The 24,458-nt window shown below is 43.8% G+C and overlaps 1 protein-coding gene across 3 annotated transcripts in view; it reads right to left on the reverse strand.

Moving 5' to 3' along the window:
* Positions 1-803: 803 nt before the first annotated feature.
* The window catches only part of lhpp (phospholysine phosphohistidine inorganic pyrophosphate phosphatase), a 33,172-nt gene continuing 9,517 nt past the window's right edge, over positions 804-24,458 (reverse strand). The window contains exon 7 of one of the 3 annotated variants that reach the window (XM_017482980.3): positions 804-1,227. In XM_017482980.3, the coding sequence (XP_017338469.2) occupies positions 1,131-1,227 (97 nt within the window). In that variant the 3' untranslated portion in view covers positions 804-1,130. Of the gene's footprint in view, positions 1,228-13,660; positions 14,478-24,458 lie in introns of those variants that run through there. The other 2 variants (XR_001814325.3, XM_017482981.3) reach the window with 2 other exon arrangements.

Raw genomic sequence — 24,458 nt, forward strand, 5'->3', positions numbered from 1 at the left:
ATACGACATGCGTGAGACTGACGGTGTTACAAATTCCCTGAGACAGGAGTTTTCCGTACACGCGTTCATGTCTGGGGTTTAGCAGGACCTAAAATCTGCGTCCAGATTAAAAAAAAAACATCTATTGTGTATGTTTTCTTACTCAACAAGCTGTTAACACGCACTACAGTACGGTACGATGCTGTGGAAACCTCCCCAGGCAGAATCATAACACTGTGGTGAACTATATGTTTACTCACTCTCTCACTCTCTCTCTCTTTCCCCCTCTCTCTGTCTCGCTCTATCCTTCCCTCTCACATCTAATCTGAACACAGAGAAGCAAAATGTCAACATGGTACAGTCCATTTAACATACATTCTTTATAGTGTTTAGTGATAAAGTCCCTGCTGCATTACATTCCCACTGAAACACACACACACACACACACACACACACACACACACACACACACACACACACACACACGCTGAGCCAGTCTGTGGGAACATTTGTTTAAAATGTTTTCACTGCTCAAGAAATGACTTAAAATAGCTTAAACCCATCTCTACAAGGACAGAAACTGAATATGCAAAAATATGCAAATCTATGCAAAACACCCCCGTGACCGTCTTCCTGCCATTGGAGGTAGCGTAGTATGGTTATAAGGTTAGCAAAGCTGGCTAGTCAAATGCTAGTAGACTAGCACAGATATGTCACAGTGAGATTTGACACGAACTGGATTTCAGTATCGTTACCATAACAACCACCATGTCTTTATCACTAACGCTAGCTAGCCAGATTAGCACACTGGTTTAAACAAATAATCGGGATATTTAGCTATTTAATTAAACCAGCAGTAGAGCAAGTTACAATCACGGGTATGGGAAAACCTAGCTAACGTTAGCTAACATCACCACGATGACACAAAGATGATTTAGCAAAAAATACATCATGTATTTCATATTATGCTCTATGAAGACTTGGAAGAAACCAGTGTAATATCCCTTTAAACCAGCATAATATCCCTTGTGACAGTAGTTTTACAGATAATTATTTCGTGATAATGAGTAATTAATCAGTGATAATTAGTGTAATTGTTGTTAGTCAGCAGGTTAAAGTTCCTCTCAGCAGGTCAGAGATCAGAGACGTCTCTAAACGCGGCGGTGTTCCAGTATGGCGTCCACAGCGCAGGCCAGATTGTCCACGTATCCATCAGCAGTAACCGTAGGGTGTGTCTCATCACTCGGCCTACACACACACACACACGAGAGAAAAGCAAATCATCATATTCTTACAGTATTATATTTACAAGATTTTATTTTCCGCTTGTCTGACATTTTAACAAAATGGAGGATAAAAACAGGTCCATATATTTATGGTCCCTTTTGAAAGTATCGGGACAGATGACGACGGATCAGAACTTCGGCTCTCCTTTCCCGATATTCACATCTAGACGTGTTAAACAACTCGGAACACGGCACCTTCGGAGAGGCGGACCGCACGATTTTTCGGTGAGCAAAAGTATCGGAACAGACCGTCTTACAGTAAATAACGCTTAATATTGGGTTACGTATCCCTCGCTTGCAGGAACTGCATCAATCCTGCGAATCAGTGACATCTTCAAACTGTCAGGTTCTTCTTCTGTGAAGCTTCTCCAGGATTTTCCTGCAGATTCTTTCAGGTGTTGTTTGTTTCGGGGGGGTTTCTCCCTTCAGTCTCCTCTTCAGGAGGGGAGACGCTGATCAGTCGGGTGAAGGTGTGGTGATGAAGTCCTGTGTCGAGGTGGAAGTGCGTTTCGGATCGTTGTCTTGCTGCACGATGAAGTTCCCCCTGAAGTTCCTGTAAACTTCTGAATTCATTCTGCTGCTTCCATCATGAGTTCATCATCAGTAAAGATCAGTGAGAATGTTCCAGAAGCGGCCGTGCAAGCCCAGGCCGTGACGCTACCTCCACCATGTTCTACAGATCAGCTTGTATGTTCTGGATCGTGAGCAGATCCGTTCTTTCTCCACACTTTGGTCTTTCCATCACTTTGGTAGAGGTTCATCTCGGTTCCAGGACTTTTGTGGATCGTCTCTGTATTTCTCTGTGAATTCCAGTCTGGGTTTCTGATTCTCACTGCTGATGAGTGGGCTGCATCTTGTGCCTCTATATTTCTTCTTCGAACGGTGGATTGTGAGACCTTCACCCCGGCCCTGTGGAGGTTGTTGGTGATGTCACTGACTGTTGTTTTTGGGGTTTTCTTCACAGCTCTCACAAGGTTTTTGTCAGCAGTGTTGTAGTTTTCCCTGGCCGAAAATTCGGTGTCTGTTGCTCAGTACACCAGCGGTTTGCTTCTTTTTCAGGACAGTCCAAATTGTTGTATTGTCTACGCCCTGTGTTTGTGCAGTGGCTCTGATTGATTTTTCCTCTTTTCTCAGCTTCAAAACAGCTTGTTTTTCTCCCACAGACAGCTCTCTGATCTCCGTGTAGGTTTATCCTTTTAACAATAAATGCAGTATAAAGGCTAAAACCAAGAGTAGATGTTCAGAGCTAGTTATTGTTTAAATGATCAATCCAACAGGACACACCTGGGTAACAAGAAACACCTGTCAGTCACATGTTCCCATATCTGTGATCACTTGCAGAATGGGTGGGTTCAAACAGCAGGGGCGTGGTCAAGCATAAGCTGTTGAACCGACAGGTAACGTGTGATGATTCTCACATGTGTGTGATCATGCCGAGTTTACTTAGTGTACTTTGTGTGGGAGGTGACAGAGGTTGCACATAACACACACACACACACACACACACACACACACACACACACACACCAAAGTGTTGATGAACTTGAGTGACCAAAGCGCAGAAAATAAAGCGAACCTGAAGCTCTGTCAAAGTCCACCTGTCTCGCGAGTCCTCACCCCCCCCCCACCTCACCTGCACACACACCTGCACACACACTGAGTTCTACAGTAAAACAAATAAGAAATATTATAGTTCAGTGTGTGTGTGTGTGTGTGTCTTTACTGGTGGTGTGTGAAGCGTGACGTGTGTGTGGTTTTTTGCTTCTCACACAAAGGCATCCCAACAGGTTTAGGTGACAAAGACATTCCTTGTGTGTGTGTGTGTGTGTGTGTGTGTGTGTGTGTAAAGGATATACAAGAAGGCCTGCATATGCTTCACCCCCAGCATGAACACACACACACATACACACACTAAGATCACTAACACAAAAGTGGAACGGTATGATGCTATCAGACACATTATCAGGTGTGTGTGTGTGTGTGTGTGTGTGTTTACATTAAACCACTGAAGCAGAGACAAAGGGAAGTTCACTCTGGAAGGATGTGAAAGCAGCAGATAGGGGTGTGTGTGTGTGTGTGTGTGTGTGTGTGTGTGTGTGTTAGAGAGTTGAGCTGTTTATTTTCCTTCTATTGTTGTACTGGTCATCAAGCCGTCTGCTTCTAACAAAGTAAGTGTGTGTGTGTGTGTGTGTGTGTGTCTGCTTTCTCTCTTTAACACACACACACACACGCCTCAAACGAAAACTCCAGAAGGACCATACGTGTGTGTGTGTGTGTGTGTGTGTGTGTGTGTGTGTGTAACTGTTGCTCAGTGACGGATGTGACAGCAGTGTGTAATCAGCTGGCAGAGACTGGGACTGCTCCCAATTAGGGCACACACACATAATAATCATGCACACACACACTCACACACCTTCCTGTCCAATCAGATAACACACTCTGTATTAGAATGCATGCAAAGGAACAAAATTGGACACAAAGTCTCTGTGTGTGTGTGTGTGTGTGTGTGTGTGTGTGTGTGTGTACTCTACATGAATAATAGACACACAGCCAAGTCTGTGACTATGCAAAATTCAGCACAGTGCATCTACTGTTACTGCTTGCTGTGTCTGTGTGTGTGTGTGTGTGTGTGTGTGTGTGTGTGTGTTCTATAGGTCACTGAAATATCGATATCAATGTACACACACACACACACACACACACACACACACACACACACACACACACACACACACACACACACAGGCCGTCTGCCTTTGAGGCCGGGTGTTGGTAACATCCATGACACCTGAACAAAGAGACTCTGTAGAGGAGTAAAGAGAGAGAGAAAGAGGGACAGACAGAGAGAGAGACAGATAAAGAGAGACAGAACAGTTTACCTAGCACACGAGGCCTTTCTGAGTGAATAAATTTGAATGAAAGTGGTATAGTACACACACACACACACACACACACACACACACACACAGCGCTGTTGGATTCTGGATTGTGATGATCAGAAGGAGGTGTGGCCTCGGTGTCTGTCAGTCTCAGTGAAGAAGGCGTGGCCTCTGTGTGTGTCAGTCTCAGTGAAGGAGGCGTGGCCTCTGTGTCTGTCAGTCTCAGTGAAGGAGGCGTGGCCTCTGTGTCTGTCAGTCTCAGTGAAGGAGGCGTGGCCTCTGTGTCTGTCAGTCTCAGTGAAGGAGGCGTGGCCTCTGTGTCAGTCTCAGTGAAGGAGGCGTGGCCTCTGTGTCTGTCAGTCTCAGTGAAGGAGGCGTGGCCTCTGTGTCTGTCAGTCTCAGTGAAGGAGGCGTGGCCTCTGTGTCTGTCAGTCTCAGTGAAGGAGGCGTGGCCTCTGTGTCTGTCAGTCTCAGTGAAGGAGGCGTGGCCTCTGTGTCTGTCAGTCTCAGTGAAGAAGGCGTGGCCTCTGTGTCTGTCAGTCTCAGTGAAGGAGGCGTGGCCTCTGTGTCTGTCAGTCTCAGTGAAGGAGGCGTGGCCTCTGTGTCTGTCAGTCTCAGTGAAGGAGGCGTGGCCTCTGTGTCTGTCAGTCTCAGTGAAGGAGGTGTGGCCTCTGTGTCTGTCAGTCTCAGTTAAGAAGGCGTGGCCTCTGTGTCTGTCAGTCTCAGTGAAGGAGGCGTGGCCTCTGTGTCTGTCAGTCTCAGTGAAGGAGGCGTGGCCTCTGTGTCTGTCAGTCTCAGTGAAGGAGGCGTGGCCTCTGTGTCTGTCAGTCTCAGTGAAGGAGGCGTGGCCTCTGTATGTCAGTCTCAGTGAAGGAGGCGTGGCCTCTGTGTCTGTCAGTCTCAGTGAAGAAGGCGTGGCCTCTGTGTCTGTCAGTCTCAGTGAAGGAGGTGTGGCCTCTGTGTCTGTCAGTCTCAGTTAAGAAGGCGTGGCCTCTGTGTCTGTCAGTCTCAGTGAAGGTGTGGCCTCTGTGTCTGTCAGTCTCAGGAAAGGAGGTGTGGCCTCATTATCAAACCAAGAAAGTGATAGACCAGCTGATGTTATAAATGTTTGCATTATTAATATTAATAGCATTATTATTATTATTATTATTATCATCATCATCATCATTATACTTTCATAGTATGGAATAGCTCGCACATAATACGTTATGAGTGTGGTATGAGTTACTACATGCTGGCCTTTCAGATACAGGGTGTACGCAGCACATACGAATGTTAATGAAGTAATGAAATGCTAATGACGTGAATGATGTGGTTATGCGTTAACGGTGCTAGTGCTGAGAGTAAAGCTCGTGGGGAACAGGTCAATGCTACAGCTCTATTCAATACTGTTTGTGTTCGTTACGCAGTCAACATATCTGCCATCTGCCTTCCAATGAACACACACCCACACACACACACAATAAGGCTGGAAATTCCACCCACCATTCTATGAATTATGGCCAAGACAATAACAAGCGTCTGCACGTATAACACACGTGTGATGCTCACGCTACGTTATCCTGATCCTCAGTGTTTACCGCACGCTGAATGAATTAGCTGAATTACAATCATCAGAACAAAGAGACGCCGTCAGGGTCGTTACCGTGGCGCAAATTTTCATTTATCTAACTGGATGCGAACAAATCCGTGCGTAAATCATCTATACGAGAGAGTTTACACAGAAAATTTCATATTCAAATCAATCCTGTAAATTCGGAACAACCTTCGTAGCCTACTCGTGCTGTCTGAGAGTCACCTGACACAGGATTTAGCACTCCATCATTATTATTATTATCATTATTATTATTATACACTATTAAATATGTTTATTGGCATAGTCATGAATCAAACGCTGTAGTCACCGTATATTTCATGCTGATCCCAGCCGTCTGGACTTTTGTGGGCGTCACTAAATGCAAACGAGTTGCGTCGGGAACGCACTTCGCACTTTTTACAGTTGATCAACATACGCACACGAAAACGGACAAAAAAAACAGCGTACCCAACAGAAATCCGGCACAGTAGACAAAAATAAAAATATCTTTCTAAACCCATATTCGGACGGGGTTAGTTTCCCATGTGGACACGTGTAACGTGGTGTATTTCACCACTAAGCCACTGCGCCTGTAAAAAAGGTTTAGAACGCTGAGCAACACTGCACCAGCCAGAGTGTCGTTATACTGAACATCAGCACGGCCGTGATTGGTCCGCGGGGTCCAAGTGGTGTAGCTAATAACATCCACGCTGATATGACCGCATGATCGCGCATGCCATATTGCTTTTACGCAACAGTCCTATAAACAAGAAACAAACATCAAGTGACATTTCGGACACGAATACGGTTCTGTTCGTTTTCGCTCCGCTGGCTGATCCCGAATAAGCTGCGCTCACTTTAGAGCACGCTGGCTAGCTTGCTAGCTCGCTTACACCGATTTGTACCTTCACGTTAAAGGTGCTTCCGGTGAAGCCGGCGTCCCTTCTTCCTTTTCATCGTCAACCCACGAGCTTCCGTATTTCAAGCGGAAAGTCGAATCTGTCATGTCCGCCGATGATGGCGCTAACTCTACTGTAGTAACGGGACAGATGCGTAAAGGGGCGCGTCGGAGACGCGACGACTCCGTGGGGTTTTTAGGCGAGTTACTTTTGATGCGGTGTATGAACACGTTATGGTCACGCGACCGACCTTCGTAATGATCGGCCACGCCCCCTACCACAATCGCTTATAATAAAGATCTACACGACCCGTGTGTATTAAATTGAGGTGTGCGTAGTGCGTAGGGAACTGTTTGCACGTCATGAAGCGTGCCACACCCATCTCGCTGAGGCATTTCTACAGAGATCAGGTGCGATATGATCATTCGCGATATGACCAGGTGCGATATGATCATTCGCGATATGACCAGGTGCGATATGACCAGGTGCGATATGATCATTCGCGATATGACCAGGTGCGATATGACCAGGTGCGATATGACCAGGTGCGATATGACCAGGTGCGATATGATCATTCGCGATATGATCAGGTGCGATATGACCAGGTGCGGTATGACCAGGTGCGATATGACCAGGTGCGATATGACCAGGTGCGATATGACCAGGTGCGATATGACCAGGTGCGATATGATCATTCGCGATATGACCAGGTGCGATATGACCAGGTGCGATATGACCAGGTGCGATATGATCATTCGCGATATGACCAGGTGCGATATGATCATTCGCGATATGACCAGGTGCGATATGACCAGGTGCGATATGACCAGGTGCGATATGATCAGGTGCGATATGACCAGGTGCGGTATGATCAGGTGCGATATGACCAGGTGCAATATGATCATTCGCGATATGACCAGGTGCGATATGACCAGGTGCGATATGACCAGGTGCGATATGATCATTCGCGATATGACCAGGTGCGATATGATCATTCGCGATATGACCAGGTGCGATATGATCATTCGCGATATGATCATTCGCGATATGACCAGGTGCGATATGACCAGGTGCGATATGATCATTCGCGATATGACCAGGTGCGATATGACCAGGTGCGATATGACCAGGTGCGATATGATCATTCGCGATATGACCAGGTGCGATATGACCAGGTGCGATATGACCAGGTGCGATATGATCAGGTGCGATATGACCAGGTGCGATATGACCAGGTGCGATATGATCATTCGCGATATGACCAGGTGCGATATGATCAGGTGCGATATGATCATTCGCGATATGACCAGGTGCGATATGACCAGGTGCGATATGATCATTCGCGATATGACCAGGTGCGATATGACCAGGTGCGATATGACCAGGTGCGATATGACCAGGTGCGATATGATCATTCGCGATATGACCAGGTGCGATATGACCAGGTGTGATATGACCAGGTGCGATATGATCATTCGCGATATGACCAGGTGCGATATGACCAGGTGCGATATGACCAGGTGCGATATGATCATTCGCGATATGACCAGGTGCGATATGATCATTCGCGATATGACCAGGTGCGATATGACCAGGTGCGATATGACCAGGTGTGATATGACCAGGTGCGATATGATCATTCGCGATATGACCAGGTGCGATATGACCAGGTGCGATATGATCAGGTGCGATATGATCATTCGCGATATGACCAGGTGTGATATGACCAGGTGTGATATGACCAGGTGCGATATGACCAGGTGCGATATGACCAGGTGCGATATGACCAGGTGCGATATGACCAGGTGCGATATGACCAGGTGCGATATGACCAGGTGCGATATGATCATTCGCGATATGATCAGGTGCGATATGACCAGGTGCGATATGACCAGGTGCGATATGACCAGGTGCGATATGATCATTCGCGATATGACCAGGTGCGATATGATCAGGTGCGATATGACCAGGTGCGATATGACCAGGTGCGATATGACCAGGTGCGATATGATCAGGTGCGATATGACCAGGTGCGATATGACCAGGTGCGATATGACCAGGTGCGATATGATCATTCGCGATATGACCAGGTGCGATATGATCATTCGCGATATGACCAGGTGCGATATGACCAGGTGCGATATGACCAGGTGCGATATGATCATTCGCGATATGACCAGGTGCGATATGACCAGGTGCGGTATGATCAGGTGCGATATGACCAGGTGCGATATGACCAGGTGCGGTATGATCAGGTGCGATATGACCAGGTGCGATATGACCAGGTGCGATATGATCATTCGCGATATGACCAGGTGCGATATGATCATTCGCGATATGACCAGGTGCGATATGACCAGGTGCGATATGACCAGGTGCGATATGATCATTCGCGATATGACCAGGTGCGATATGACCAGGTGCGATATGACCAGGTGCGATATGACCAGGTGCGATATGATCAGGTGCGATATGACCAGGTGCGATATGACCAGGTGCGATATGACCAGGTGCGATATGATCATTCGCGATATGACCAGGTGCGATATGATCAGGTGCGATATGACCAGGTGCGATATGACCAGGTGCGATATGATCAGGTGCGATATGATCATTCGCGATATGACCAGGTGCGATATGACCAGGTGCGGTATGATCAGGTGCGATATGACCAGGTGCGATATGATCATTCGCGATATGACCAGGTGCGATATGATCATTCGCGATATGACCAGGTGCGATATGATCAGGTGCGATATGATCAGGTGCGATATGACCAGGTGCGATATGACCAGGTGCGATATGATCATTCGCGATATGACCAGGTGCGATATGATCAGGTGCGATATGATCAGGTGCGATATGACCAGGTGCGATATGACCAGGTGTGATATGACCAGGTGCGATATGACCAGGTGCGATATGATCAGGTGCGATATGACCAGGTGCGATATGACCAGGTGCGATATGATCATTCGCGATATGACCAGGTGCGGTATGACCAGGTGCGATATGACCAGGTGCGATATGATCAGGTGCGATATGACGGTAAAAACACAGTATATCACGGTATTTCTACGATAAAGAAGAACAATAATAAGTGGACTGGAAGTGGGTTTTTGTACCGAAATGTCTGATTTATGTTATTTCTGTTCAAATAAGTACAGACGTCCTCAGTGACCCGACACCCCGCCGTCTCTCTCTCTCTATCGCTTTTCCTCCTTCTCTTTCCCTCCTTTTCCTGCATATCCGCCTCTTTGTTGACACACAAACAAACAGCCGACCCTGACACACACACACAATGTGTGTATTTTTAGTCCCGATGACGCAGTGTGTCTGGAGTGGAATGAAGAAAGAACAACAAACTGAAGGAGTGTATCGTTTCAGCATCACTGAACCTCGGGAGCTGGGTAATGCAACTGAAACTAACACACACCCCTACACGCTTCGTTTAACGGTTCCTTGGAAGACCTCAAATACAGGTTTGTGCGTCCCGAGATGTTTTCGATACCGCTATAAGATGCGTGTGAGGAGATAAAACTTTGTGGTGGTGTAGTTGAACAGTTCCTTTGAAAGCCCTACATACCTTTGCAGATTTACACAACGACTTCCGAGACGTTTTCTCAGTAAGAAGCGTGTCATATGAATCGAGGAGGATCCCGTCCTTCGAGAATGAGCTGCAGCGTGACGACCAAAACTTCGCTGCTATTTAATCTACACCGTGCGATTTGGGACCAGGCCGTGGATCGGTCCCGTGCCGTACACACGTCTGATAGAGGATCAGGATCTGAAATATTCAAACACCAAACATCATTCCAAGTCTACTCTCAGGTCCAAAATCCCGGTGGGTTTGGGACACGCCCAAGGTGGACTGATGATGATGGGGGTTTTTGTGGCCCATATAGTGAACAGGTAGAATGCCCGTAGGTGCCTTACGAGCGAAAGAATACGGTGTGCAGTTTGGGACTCATCCATAAGCACCTCATATGTGAATTAACAGGTTGTGTGGTTTGAGACACGCCCATAGGCGCCGTACACGCTGAATAACAGAGTATGCAGGTTTTTACATCTGCATAGAGATATACCTGCTTCCTTTTGAAGACTTCCACACACGGACTTAAAGACACGCCCACATTTCCATTGCTGTCTTCAGGACACGCCCACACAGACCTGTTCTTTCGTATGAAGTGTTGGTTAGACACTGAAATCTTTTACACGACAAAGAGTTCACGGTGTTGACCCGACCTCCGAATTCCCCAGATCTCGATCCGATCCAGCGTCTGCGAGACGTCCCGGACGAACAAGTCCGATCCACGGAGACCCGACCTCACATCTTACAGGACTTAAAGGATCTGCTGCTGACGTCTCGGTCCCAGACACCACAGCACACCTTCAGAGGTCTCGTGGAGTCCGGGCGTCGACGGGTCCGAGTTGTTCTGGTGGGACAAGGAGAGGACGACCTACACGATAGTAATCCGGTGGTTTTAATGTTATGGCTGATCGGTGTATACAAAAATGAACGGGGCACAACATGTACACACCGAAGATGTTCATTTAACATTAAATGACGCATCTACATACGGAACATGGATATGGAATGATAAAACACAGGATTCAGATGAAGTATACACTTCAGATTAAATGTACAGTAATGATCAACAACGCGTCAGAATTGAACTAAAACAGCAACGATGACATGCTGACAGATGTGTAAAGCAGCACGTCGGTACGCTTAAACTTATGACATGTTTGCACATGCACAAGGTCATGATCCTTAATGGCATAACATAACAGGAGGGTTAATTATAGACTTCATCGTTCTCGTTCCGCAACAGTTAATGTTTCTCAGAGTAACACGAACCCGGCGTAGAGAAATCCGCCGGCTGTGGTTAACACCCAAAGCGGTAGTGTAAGTGAGATAACACTTCTACCATCTCATATCTCGCAACTTACGCAACAGTGAACAGACACTGTGGACAAAATGCAAGCTTTTCGCTAGCTCTTTTTTCCCCCCACCATAACTAAGTGTGACCTGGTCTGCACTTATATCGCGCTTTTTTCTTTTAAATCTTAGCGGTTCCAAAGCGTCTCATTCACCCACTCACACACACACACACACACACACTCACACACCAGTGGTAGCAGAGCTGCCACGCAAGGCGCTAACTTGCCATCGGGAGTAACTCGGGGTTCAGAGTCTTACCCGAGGACACTTCGGCATGTGGAGTCACGTGGGCCGGGAATGGAACCTCCGACCCTACGATTAGACGACGACCCGCTCCGCCACCCGATCCACACCCGCCCCGTGCAGCCGTGACCTCCTCATGTAGCACGTCCTGTTAGTGCTTCAGATACAAACTTCCATCCGGATGCTTTACAACTCATCCCGAGGCAGAACTCCAGGCTCTTAATCGAGTTCGTGAACAAGACGCAGCACATGCACCTGCACAAACTGACCCGATGTAGTGCGTACGTGCAAATGACATCACTACGTAAAGGGAGAAATCATCTACGGAATCGTATCGAATACTAAAGCAACCGGAAGCGTATTTACCGAGCGTCTTATTAACGAGTATTAGGGAATGAAACTCGTGCTGTTATGGTAAAATGATGTACAGATGGTGGTGTGATGAAGCGGAGTTACTTCTGTGGGTTATCGTCCTTTTTAACGGCACGTCCCCGAGTGCTCCATTCCTCTTATACCTCGGCAACGTTTCTTCCTTTATTTCCGCTCTACTTTTCACTGTCTTGAAGTTAACAAGACAAAAACAACGCAGCTGGTAAAGAAGCGTACACTTCTCTGTCCTCTGAAGATGTGGGGAAAGCTTACAGGAAGTCCCAGCTTAACCTCAGACCGTTATGAAGCTCCGACGCCGGAGACTCCTTCCGTGAATCTGAAATAAACGTCGGTTTTTAACCAGGCGGTTTAAACGGCCTTTATACGAACGTACTGTTGACTACGGTAAGGAACAGGTTTACAGTCTGACAGGTTTCCGTTACTTATTCCACGTGCGTCTCGTAGACTTTTCTACGTCTTTCTACGATATTTCGTGATGGTGTGAAATCTCGCTGAACTGCTTTGTGAGGAAAGACGATACAACGAAAGTTCCCATAGCGCTGAGGAATGCAACACAAGTACGACTTCCGCTTTGTTTCTATTATATTTCTCTAAGCTATCCGAGTACAACAGCTCACAAACCCAGACCTGGATCTGTAAACGGCATTTAAACAGATTTAATCTGCTAACACAATGACATCTAATCCAGTTCTTCCAGCTCAGAGGTCACGAACACTTCGGGTAGAAGTTTACGTTCGCCTTGCAGAACCTGCAAAATGTTAACAATGAACAAAAATTAAATGAGAGAGATCACTAAAACGGCATCCATTTATTATTTATTTATTTATTTATTTATTTATTTTCAGTCCTGCCCTGAATAAACTATTTCACATCTGTAACAGATCTTAACATATAATCCACAAGACACCACAATAACCGAATTTACACACACGAACCAGTTTAAAAGTTCACACACGCTCGATCCTGGATGATCCACGACGTGATGCGAGAGTTCCTCACGAGTCACTCGTTCGTCCCGAGCAGTTAAACCGCCCACTGTTCTTCAGAAAAATTCCTCCGGGTCCTGAACGTTCTTTACTTTTCCGGCATCTTCTACATATCTGAGATCTTTCCAGCAGCGGCTGTATGATGTTCAGATCCGTCTTTTCACACCGAGGACGACCGAGGGACTCGTACACGACTATTACACAAGCTGCAAACGCTCACTGACGCTCAGGAAGGCAACACGATCCATCAAGATCCAAGGGGGGTGTAAACTTTTGAACAGGAAGATCGGTGTAAATTCTTCTTATTTTGTTTACTGTTTTCATGTAGTCCTGCCCTTCTCAAGCAGCATAAGATATTTAAATATTTCCCAGAAGAAAAAATAAGAAGAATCGACACCGATCATCCTGTTCAAAAGTTTACACCCCCCACCCCCCCAGCTCTTAATGTATCGTGCTGCCATCTTGAGCAACAGTGAATGTTTGCGCCTATTGTAACAGTCGTGTGCGAGTCCTTCAGATGGATCTCGACATCGTATAGCCGCTGACGACGCACGTTGTCGTGAAAGGGATGAGTGTAGGGTGTAGATTTTTGACTACTCTGAATTTAAATGTGCTTTTATAGGGTTATGCTACCTAATTTGTACTAGCGTGCATTTTGGTGTTTGCTATACAAAGTATATAGAAAGATTGGTAGCAGGTAGCAGCCAGACTGCACAAGATCATTCATCCATCTATACATTCATTCATTCATCATTCATGGTCGGGAATGTGGTGGATCCAGAGTGTATAAGGGACTCATGCTTTATTACATGTAATGAATATGATTAGCAGAGAGTAGGGATCTGATGCTAAACCCAGAGCTACTCTGTAACCTCAGGTGGTCTCAGGACGCCCGTCAGAGCACACAGAGGGATTAGAGGTTGAGGTAAATATCTTTGCAAATGAATAGTTGTGTGCATGAAAAGGGTTTTACTGAGAGAGAGAGTGAGAGAGAGAGAGAGAGTGACAGAAGGCCGTTTGTGTGAAGGAGAGGGGAAAAGCAAGCTGAGCAAACACAGGTGTGTTCGTATGCTACACAGAATACTGTAACCAAACATGAAGGTCAGAGCCCTGCATCATTCCATCAAAAGACTTCACAGGCATTCTTACAGAGCTGCACCGGAGTCCAATGGCATACAGAGGAAGTCGGGCAAAGGCAAACACCTGAACCTTTTACAGCAACGTCGACTGTTCTTGTTCCATCACCTTCCGCTCTCGGTCTCCTTTTCATCAGCAAGGCCATCGGTTAGAACGTCTAAATGGAACAGGCGCAGCTCAGAGTTAGACCACAGCCGACAAAGAGCTTCAGGGTGTGCTCTGTTTGAGAAGTCATGTCTAAGCTGTACTACAGTAGTGTTTTTTGTTTTGGTTTTTTTTCCGTGCCTAACCAGACTGGATTAGCGTTTTCACATGTCTGCATGTGTCTAACGTCATTCATCACAATGGCAAAGCTGATCCCAGGTTACAGCTGTGGAAAGCTGTGAACAAAAAAGGCTGCAGCTTTAATACTGACAATAACAATTCTGGCAGCCGTATCAATTATTACACCATGTGACGCATACTGTATATTCAGAGATTACGCTTTAGATCACACTAACTGCCTAAATTTAAAACGCTCAACAACTCGACAACCATTGCATATTCATTATAAGCCATCTTAGATATGTCACACGCCAGCTGGGATACGTCATACGGCATCTCAGATAGGTCACACGCCATCTCGGACACGTCACACGGCATCTCAGATAGGTCACACGCCATCTCAGATAGGTCACACGCCATCTCAGATAGGTCACACACCATCTCAGATAGGTCACACACCATCTCAGACACGTCACACGGCATCTCAGATAGGTCACACGCCATCTCAGATAGGTCACACACCATCTCAGACACGTCACACGCCATCTCAGATAGGTCGCACACCATCTCAGATAGGTCGCACGCCATCTCAGATAGGTCACACGCCATCTCAGACACGTCACACGCCATCTCAGATAGGTCACACGCCATCTCAGATAGGTCACACGCCATCTCAGATAGGTCACACGCCATCTCAGACACGTCACACGCCATCTCAGATAGGTCACACGCCATCTCAGACACGTCACACGCCATCTCAGTTAGGTCACACGCCATCTCAGATAGGTCGCACGCCATCTCAGATAGGTCGCACGCCATCTCAGATAGGTCGCACGCCATCTCAGATAGGTCGCACGCCATCTCAGATAGGTCACACGCCATCTCAGATAGGTCACACGCCATCTCAGATAGGTCGCACGCCATCTCAGATAGGTCGCACGCCATCTCAGACAGGTCGCACGCCATCTCAGATAGGTCACACGCCATCTCAGACACGTCACACGCCATCTCAGATAGGTCACACGCCATCTCAGATAGGTCACACGCCATCTCAGATAGGTCACACGCCATCTCAGACACGTCACACGCCATCTCAGATAGGTCACACGCCATCTCAGACACGTCACACGCCATCTCAGTTAGGTCACACGCCATCTCAGATAGGTCGCACGCCATCTCAGATAGGTCGCACGCCATCTCAGATAGGTCGCACGCCATCTCAGATAGGTCGCACGCCATCTCAGATAGGTCACACGCCATCTCAGATAGGTCACACGCCATCTCAGATAGGTCGCACGCCATCTCAGATAGGTCGCACGCCATCTCAGACAGGTCGCACGCCATCTCAGATAGGTCACACGCCATCTCGGAAGCGTCACACGGCATCTCAGACACGTCACACGCCATGTCAGATAGGTCACACGCCATCTCGGACGCGTCACACGCCATCTCAGATAGGTCACACGCCATCTCAGACACGTCACACGCCATGTCAGACAGGTCACACGCCATCTCAGACACGTCACACGCCATCTCAGGTACAGTCTCTCTAATAAGTATTCACCCCATTTTCTCTGAAACGCCTAAATTAGTAAAGGGATTAGTCACAGAAGCAACCAGATGGGAGAATCTGTTCACAAGACAACCTGGACCCTCCACATCGCGGGACTTTATGAAAGCGTGGCAATGCGTGCCTTCCTGTTTGGAGTTTCGGTGAACATCTGGAAAAGAAGATTCACTTAAGTTCTTTTGACCTTGGCATAAAAGCACTGGATTTGGTGGGATCCCAACACGGCTTATAACACCCTGAAAACACCATCTGCTGGTAGAATCATACTGAGCATTACCCTTGATCCCTTCCAAGGCACTGTATGCCGTACGCCATCTCATATACCTTCTTAGATCTTAGATATGACAAAGGCCATCTCGGCAGCACCACACAATAACATCCTGCTGCTTTCAAGGGTTATTTAAAAGTCAAACAGAAAGACATGTAAATGTTTTCATTTAAACGTCAGCTCGAGTCCTATTGCATCACATTAAACTAATTCACACAGATGAGCACCGTGCAGGTTGACGCGGTTCTTAAAAGCAGTAATTATGGGTTAATTATGGTAAGGAACTCCTGCAATGTAGAACCCAGGATAGCTATTATTATCATGGAAGTAAGGATATTGCTCTGGGTGTTTAGCAGGAACTTGCATTAGTGTAAATTATAAAGTGCAGGATGACTTTCCTCAACCAGGAGGTGTGAAAGTGAACCACCAACAGTAATTAACGATTACAACAGCGAGTGAGGCACACTTTACCTCTCTCTCACGCTCTGATTCATCAGGTTTTCACTTTGGGCAGACGGCTAATACAAAGTACGTACAGAGGCCTAACAAGAACAGGGATCAATTAAAGAAATACATTTTAAGGTACCGCTAACAACTCCTTACTGACTGATTACAACACAGACACATGAACACAAATGTTCACACACGTATGTATGTTTTACTCAAATATAAGAAGTATGATAAGAATACAGACTTAGTCACTGTTACGGAACAATGGCTGGTTAGGTTACATCAAGAACCCATACAGCAAACAATACACCAAACACCACATCAAGAACCCATACACCAAACAATACACCAAACACCACACACCACATCAAGAACCCATACACCAAACAATACACCAAACACCACATCAAGAACCCATACACCAAACAATACACCAAACACCACACACCACATCAAGAACCCATACACCAAACAATACACCACACACCACATCAAGAACCCATACACCAAACAATACACCAAACACCACATCAAGAACCCATACACCAAACAATACACCAAACACCACACACCACATCAAGAACCCATACACCAAACAATACACCACACACCACATCAAGAACCCATACACCAAACAATACACCAAACACCACATCAAGAACCCATACACCAAACAATACAACAAACACCACACACCACATCAAGAACCCATACAGCAAACAATACACCAAACACCACATCAAGAACCCATACAGCAAACAATACACCAAACACCACATCAAGAACCCATACAGCAAACAATACACCAAACACCACATCAAGAACCCATACACCAAACAATACACCACATCAAGAACCCATACACCAAACAATACACACATCAAGAACCCATACACCAAACAATACACCAAACACCACATCAAGAACCCATACAGCAAACAATACACCACATCAAGAACCCATACAGCAAACAATACACCACACACCACATCAAGAACCCATACACCAAACAATACACCACATCAAGAACCCATACACCAAACAATACACACATCAAGAACCCATACAGCAAACAATACACCAAACACCACATCAAGAACCCATACACCAAACAATACACACATCAAGAACCCATACACCAAACAATACACCACATCAAGAACCCATACACCAAACAATACACCAAACACCAAACACCACATCAAGAACCCATACAGCAAACAATACACCAAACACCACATCAAGAACCCATACAGCAAACAATACACCAAACACCACATCAAGAACCCATACAGCAAACAATACACCACACACCACATCAAGAACCCATACACCAAACAATACACCACATCAAGAACCCATACAGCAAACAATACACCAAACACCACATCAAGAACCCATACACCAAACAATACACCAAACACCACATCAAGAACCCATACACCAAACAATACACCACATCAAGAACCCATACACCAAACAATACACACATCAAGAACCCATACAGCAAACAATACACCAAACACCACATCAAGAACCCATACACCAAACAATACACCACATCAAGAACCCATACAGCAAACAATACACCAAACACCACATCAAGAACCCATACACCAAACAATACACCACATCAAGAACCCATACAGCAAACAATACACCAAACACCAAACACCACATCAAGAACCCATACAGCAAACAATACACCAAACACCACATCAAGAACCCATACACCAAACAATACACCAAACACCACATCAAGAACCCATACAGCAAACAATACACCAAACACCACATCAAGAACCCATACACCAAACACCACATCAAGAACCCATACAGCAAACAAGACACTAAAGATGCAATACACCAAACAACAGACAACAGACCAAGGAACCAATAAACCAAACAATACACTATAATAATAAACAATACACCAAAGAACAAATACACAAAAGAAACAATACACCAAGGAACCCATTCATCAGATAAAATACCAAAGAACTAATAGAGCTAAAAGCAATATTCCAAAGAAGCAAATATGAAGTAAAAATTAATCCCATTCCTCAATGATTTTTATAACTTTAACACAACAACCGAAACTATATTTATCACCAGCATTAGCGAAGTTAACGACCTAGTTATCTTAATACACAGGTTCTAGCACCACAAGTTTCCAGGCTTCACATCTAATCCCAGATGTCATCGCTGAATCCTCAAATCTTAGATGTGATTAGTTCAAATATGTAGAGCTTATTTAGTAACAACACTCACTGAGGTCGTATGTAGCCCCGCCCTTGAATCAGTTTAATACCGAAGCACCTACAGCCTCTGTTTATAGAAAATAGAAAACACCCAAAACTATATCAGAAATAGAAAACACCCAAAACTATATCATCAGAATCATCATCCGAGAGAAGGGAAGCATTTGAACGTGTTTTTTTTCCGAAGTTGTGAGAATGTAAACTGGGTCATTCGGACGACGATGAGAAGATCAGGGTGAATAACAGGGTTAGATAAAGGTCAAGCCCTCCCTAGTGGCCATTTCCAGCTGCTCTTAACGGCTTCAAAGCCTCGGGGAGCCTCTACAACGCTGACTCGGGATCGGCTTTTCCTCTCAATGCTTTAATCGGTCTCGTTAGTTCGGCCAGATCGGCAGATCCAGGACTCGCACAGGAGGCGATTTCCGCCAGCGAGGCTTCAAAGTGCGCCCTCCATCCTGCGTGCTGCGTGGGTGAACCGATGTGCTGAAGCACTACCTTGAAGATTAGAGGATCAGGACTGCCGGTGATTCACACAGCCATGACTTCACACTGAGCTGGAGCTTAATCCCAACACACCGATTATAAACCGGGCTTCCTTGGGTTTTTACGGCAAGACACGACAAGTGAAAGGGAAACGTTATTGTAGAAGAATATACGAACAGATTCCACAGCCACAGGGAACACAGCTGATATTATACTCAGGTATATTCCTGTAGAAATCGTAGCGTATGTTTAAATGCGGCTGATCGGAGTTCCCTCAGACCCCGCGCTTATAAACGCTAATCAACTACAAACGCTCTCAAATTAAAACGTAGAGAAATCTGTCTGAAAGCACGGCGCTGTTGAGTTCTGGATCCTGATTGGTCAGAAGGTCCTGATTTGCTTTCGATAACAGCGGCTCTGACAGTAGCGCGGTTGGACATCGCAGCTTTATATCGACGCGCTCGTTCTAATACGTTACCGTTTCTATAGCAACAGCTCGTTCGCAGAGACTGGTACAGCGGACGCGCCGCGTAAACAGATTAAATCCGCGTGTTGTAACACTGTTAATCCCTACTTTCTCCTTTCTTTCCTTCGTCCCACCCTATCTGTCTTTGTCCTTTATTTACTTTTTTATATTCTTCACTCGTTTCTTCTTTCTCGCTTCCTTCTTTCCGAACTGTCGCAGGAACTTTTTCAAAAAATGAAAACCCCTACTTTTGTCGTTTTAAGTTTTGTTCTAAACTTAAAACTTTCGCTTTTTCACACATTTCTTCTTTCTTTCTTTCTTTCTTTCCTTTTCCCCTGGTGAAGTTTTCGGTAAAGAAGACGCTTATTTAATTAAGGTTTATGGAAGGAGTCTCCGGTGTTTTCCTCAGACACACGACGCACTGATTTTCTCAAATCCGTCCTGTCTCGAAGGTGGAAAACAGCTCCATTTTTTGTTCTACAGCTAGCTTTCTCACGTTCTGACGAGGCTCTGATGTTAGGTCTGGGTGCAGACTGGTTTACAGTACAGCGAGTCCCGAGAGAAACCTGCTAATGCTCACTGTGGAAAAGGGGAGTCTAGATTGGACGCCAGATCTCCCTCATCTTCCCACAGCAGAGAGCTATTAGTGGTTAGCGGTTAGCGGTTAGTCTTCATCTGCTTTTGTTTGTCAGGATACGCGTAATCTTAAAGTGCCATCAGAGCCGTTTGTACAAGGAAAGATATAGCTCACACACCTTGTGTAAAGTACACAGTTATAAGAGAATATATTTATACTGCACCTGTGTAACGGCCGAGAATTACAACAGATCAAGCAGGTGATTATTTGCCTGGTCATGTTCGTATAGAAATGTGTGTGTGTGTGTGGTGTAAATCAGGTGTGTGTGTGTGTGTGTGTGTGTGTGTGTATAACAGTGTACTGTACACACTACCTACTGCACTACATGCGATACAGAACACTGAGACGCGGGAGTTTATGTGTGTGTGTGTGTGTGTGTGTGTGTGTGTGTGTGTGTGTGTGTGTGTGTGTGTGTGTATATAACAGTGTACTGTACACTCTACCTACTGCACTACATGCGATACAGAACACTGAGACGCGGGAGTTTATGTGTGTGTGTGTGTGTGTGTGTGTGTGTGTGTGTGTGTGTGTGTGTGTATAACAGTGTACTGTACACTCTACCTACTGCACTACATGCGATACAGAACACTGAGACGCGGGAGTTTAGTTGAGACATTAATTACAGTATAATATGAATTGAGCGGCGCCTGCTTTTATTTTAATGTTATTTCATAAATGCTCCTTTTTTCACACAGTGCTATGTGATGGAAGACACACACACACACACACACACACACACACACTCCTGTTTTTAGGGACAGTGTTAAGGTGTGTGTGTCACACAGCTGTATCTTTACGGAGTACTACACTGATTGTGTGTGGAAGCGTGAGGAAGAGCACGGACGGTTCCGGAATGGTGGAGAGGATGAGGACTGGATGGATAATGAGATCAGTCGTCAGGACAGTGGGTTCAGGATGTACAGAGCTCTATGGGAGGTATAGGTACACACACATGTATACACACACACACACACACACACACACACACACACACTCTATCTGTACACGCTCTAATTAATATTCCTTTATTTAATATTCTTTTATTTAATATTACTTTATTTAATATTCCTTTATTTAATATTCTTTTATTTAATATTACTTTATTTAATATTCTTTTATTTAATATTCTTTTATTTAATATTTATTTATTTATTATTAGTTTATTTAATATTATTTTATTTAATATTATTTCATTTAATATTATTTTATTTAATATTCTTTTATTTAATATTCCTTTATTTAATATTCTTTTATTTAATATTCTTTTATTTAATATTCCTTTATTTAATATTCCTTAATTTAATATTATTTTATTTAATATTCCTTTATTTAATATTATTTTATTTAATATTATTTTATTTAATATTCCTTTATTTAATATTATTTTATTTAATATTATTTTATTTAATATTCTTTTATTTAATATTATTTTATTTAATATTCTTTTATTTAACAGACACAGGGCTTTAACAGTGCTGAGAGAGAGAGAGAGAGAGAGAGAGAGTGTGTGTGTGTGTGTGTGTGTGTGTGTGTGTGTGTGTGTGTGTGTGTGTGTGTGTGTGGTATAAACACAGTGACGGCTGGATTTATGTGTACTGTGTGAAAAACACACTTAATGTTGACTGTGCATAAACAGAGCAGCAGGGAAATCCCTCACACACGCACACACACTCTTACACACACACGCACGCACGCACGCACACACTCTTTTACACGCACACACACACTCTTACACACACACACACACACTCTTACACACACGTACACTGTTTTACACACACACACTTACACACGCACACACTCTTACACACGCACACACACACTCTTTTACACACACACATACACTGTTTTACACACACACACACACGCTTACACACGCACACACTCTTACACACGCACACACACTCTTTTACACACACACATACACTCTTACACACACGTACACTGTTTTACACACACACACACACGCTTACACACGCACACACTCTTACACACACACACACACACTCGTACACACACACACACACACACACACTTTGTTTCTCTTCTTTAATTCCTGTCATTCTTTCTTTTCTTTCTCTTCATCACTCCTCTCTTCTTTCTCCTCAAGTCCTTTCTCTCATCTTTCTGTCACTCATTTTTTCCTCTCTCTCTCTTTCTGTCCTCTTTGGCCCCCCCTCACTGTCCTCCCCTCTGTCTGCCCCCCCCCCCTCCTCTTTCTTCCCCCCTCTCTCTCTCTCTTTGAACCTTCTTTCTTTTTTTAATAACTACCTTTTCTTTCATTCAGAACAGCACATGACACTTGAGTTAGGCCTAAAAGTTAAATGAAATAAATGATATATAAAGACAAAATGAAATGTCCACGGTCTCTAGCCCGGGTTGCCAGATTGAAACCCCTTTTTTTTCACCCAGAAGATGTTTACAACACTTTGTGATTATGAACAATGAGGGAGAAGTACATTTATTCAAAGCTAACAGGTGATTAAAGCTCGCAGCTACCAGCTCAGCGCCGTGCGGCTCGGGGGCAGAGGGTAATGTGCTGTGTGCAGCGCTGAAAGGCGCCAAAGTGGAGAACAAAGGACAGCTTGACCACACACACACACACACACACACACACACACACACACGCACGCACACACACACACACACACAAACAGTGGTTCTTGAGTCAGTATCACATGCATCCTCAGAATCGGTTACATCATTCTCTGAATCTGTCCATTGTCAACTTTTGGGAGAATTTTTTCAGAGAGAGCGAGAGAGAGAGTGTGTGTGTGTGTGTGTGTATGCGTGAGTGTGTATGTGTTCTTTACAGAAAGAAAATAAAAAAACAAACAAACTGAGAAAAAAACAAAATATGAAAAGATAGAAGTTTTATTTGTCGAATACTGGATTTGTCTTGAGAGGTTTCGTTTTTTATTTAATATTCCTTTATTTAATATTATTTTATTTAATATTCCTTTATTTAATATTACTTTATTTAATATTCCTTTATTTAATATTCCTTTATTTAATATTATTTTATTTAATATTCCTTTATTTAATATTCCTTAATTTAATATTATTTTATTTAATATTCCTTTATTTAATATTATTTTATTTAATATTCCTTTATTTAATATTATTTTAAATAATATTTTCTTTTATTTAATATTCCTTTAATATTCTTTTATTTAATATTCCTTTATTTAATATTCCTTTATTTAATATTCCTTTATTTAATATTATTTTAAATAATATTTTCTTTTATTTAATATTCCTTTAATATTCTTTTATTTAATATTCTTTTATTTAATATTCCTTTATTTAATATTCCTTTATTTAATATTCCTTTATTTAATATTATTTTATTTAATATTATTTAATATTCTTTTATTTAATATTCTTTTATTTAATATTCCTTTATTTAATATTCTTTATTTAATATTCCTTTATTTAATATTCTTTTATTTAATATTCTTTTATTTAATATTCCTTTCTTTAATATTCCTTTATTTAATATTCTTTTATTTAATATTATTTTATTTAATATTCTTTTATTTATTATTTTTTTATTTAATATTCCTTTATTTAATATTATTTTATTTAATATTCTTTTATTTAATATTCCTTTATTATTTTATTTAATATTATTTTATTTAATATTATTTTATTTAATATTATTTTATTTAATAGTATTTTATTTAATATTATTTTATTTAATATTCCTTTATTAAATATTCCTTTATTTAATATTCTT

This window comes from Ictalurus punctatus, chromosome 13 (genome assembly GCF_001660625.3).
Source record: "Ictalurus punctatus breed USDA103 chromosome 13, Coco_2.0, whole genome shotgun sequence".
Taxonomy (NCBI): Eukaryota; Metazoa; Chordata; class Actinopteri; order Siluriformes; family Ictaluridae; genus Ictalurus; species Ictalurus punctatus.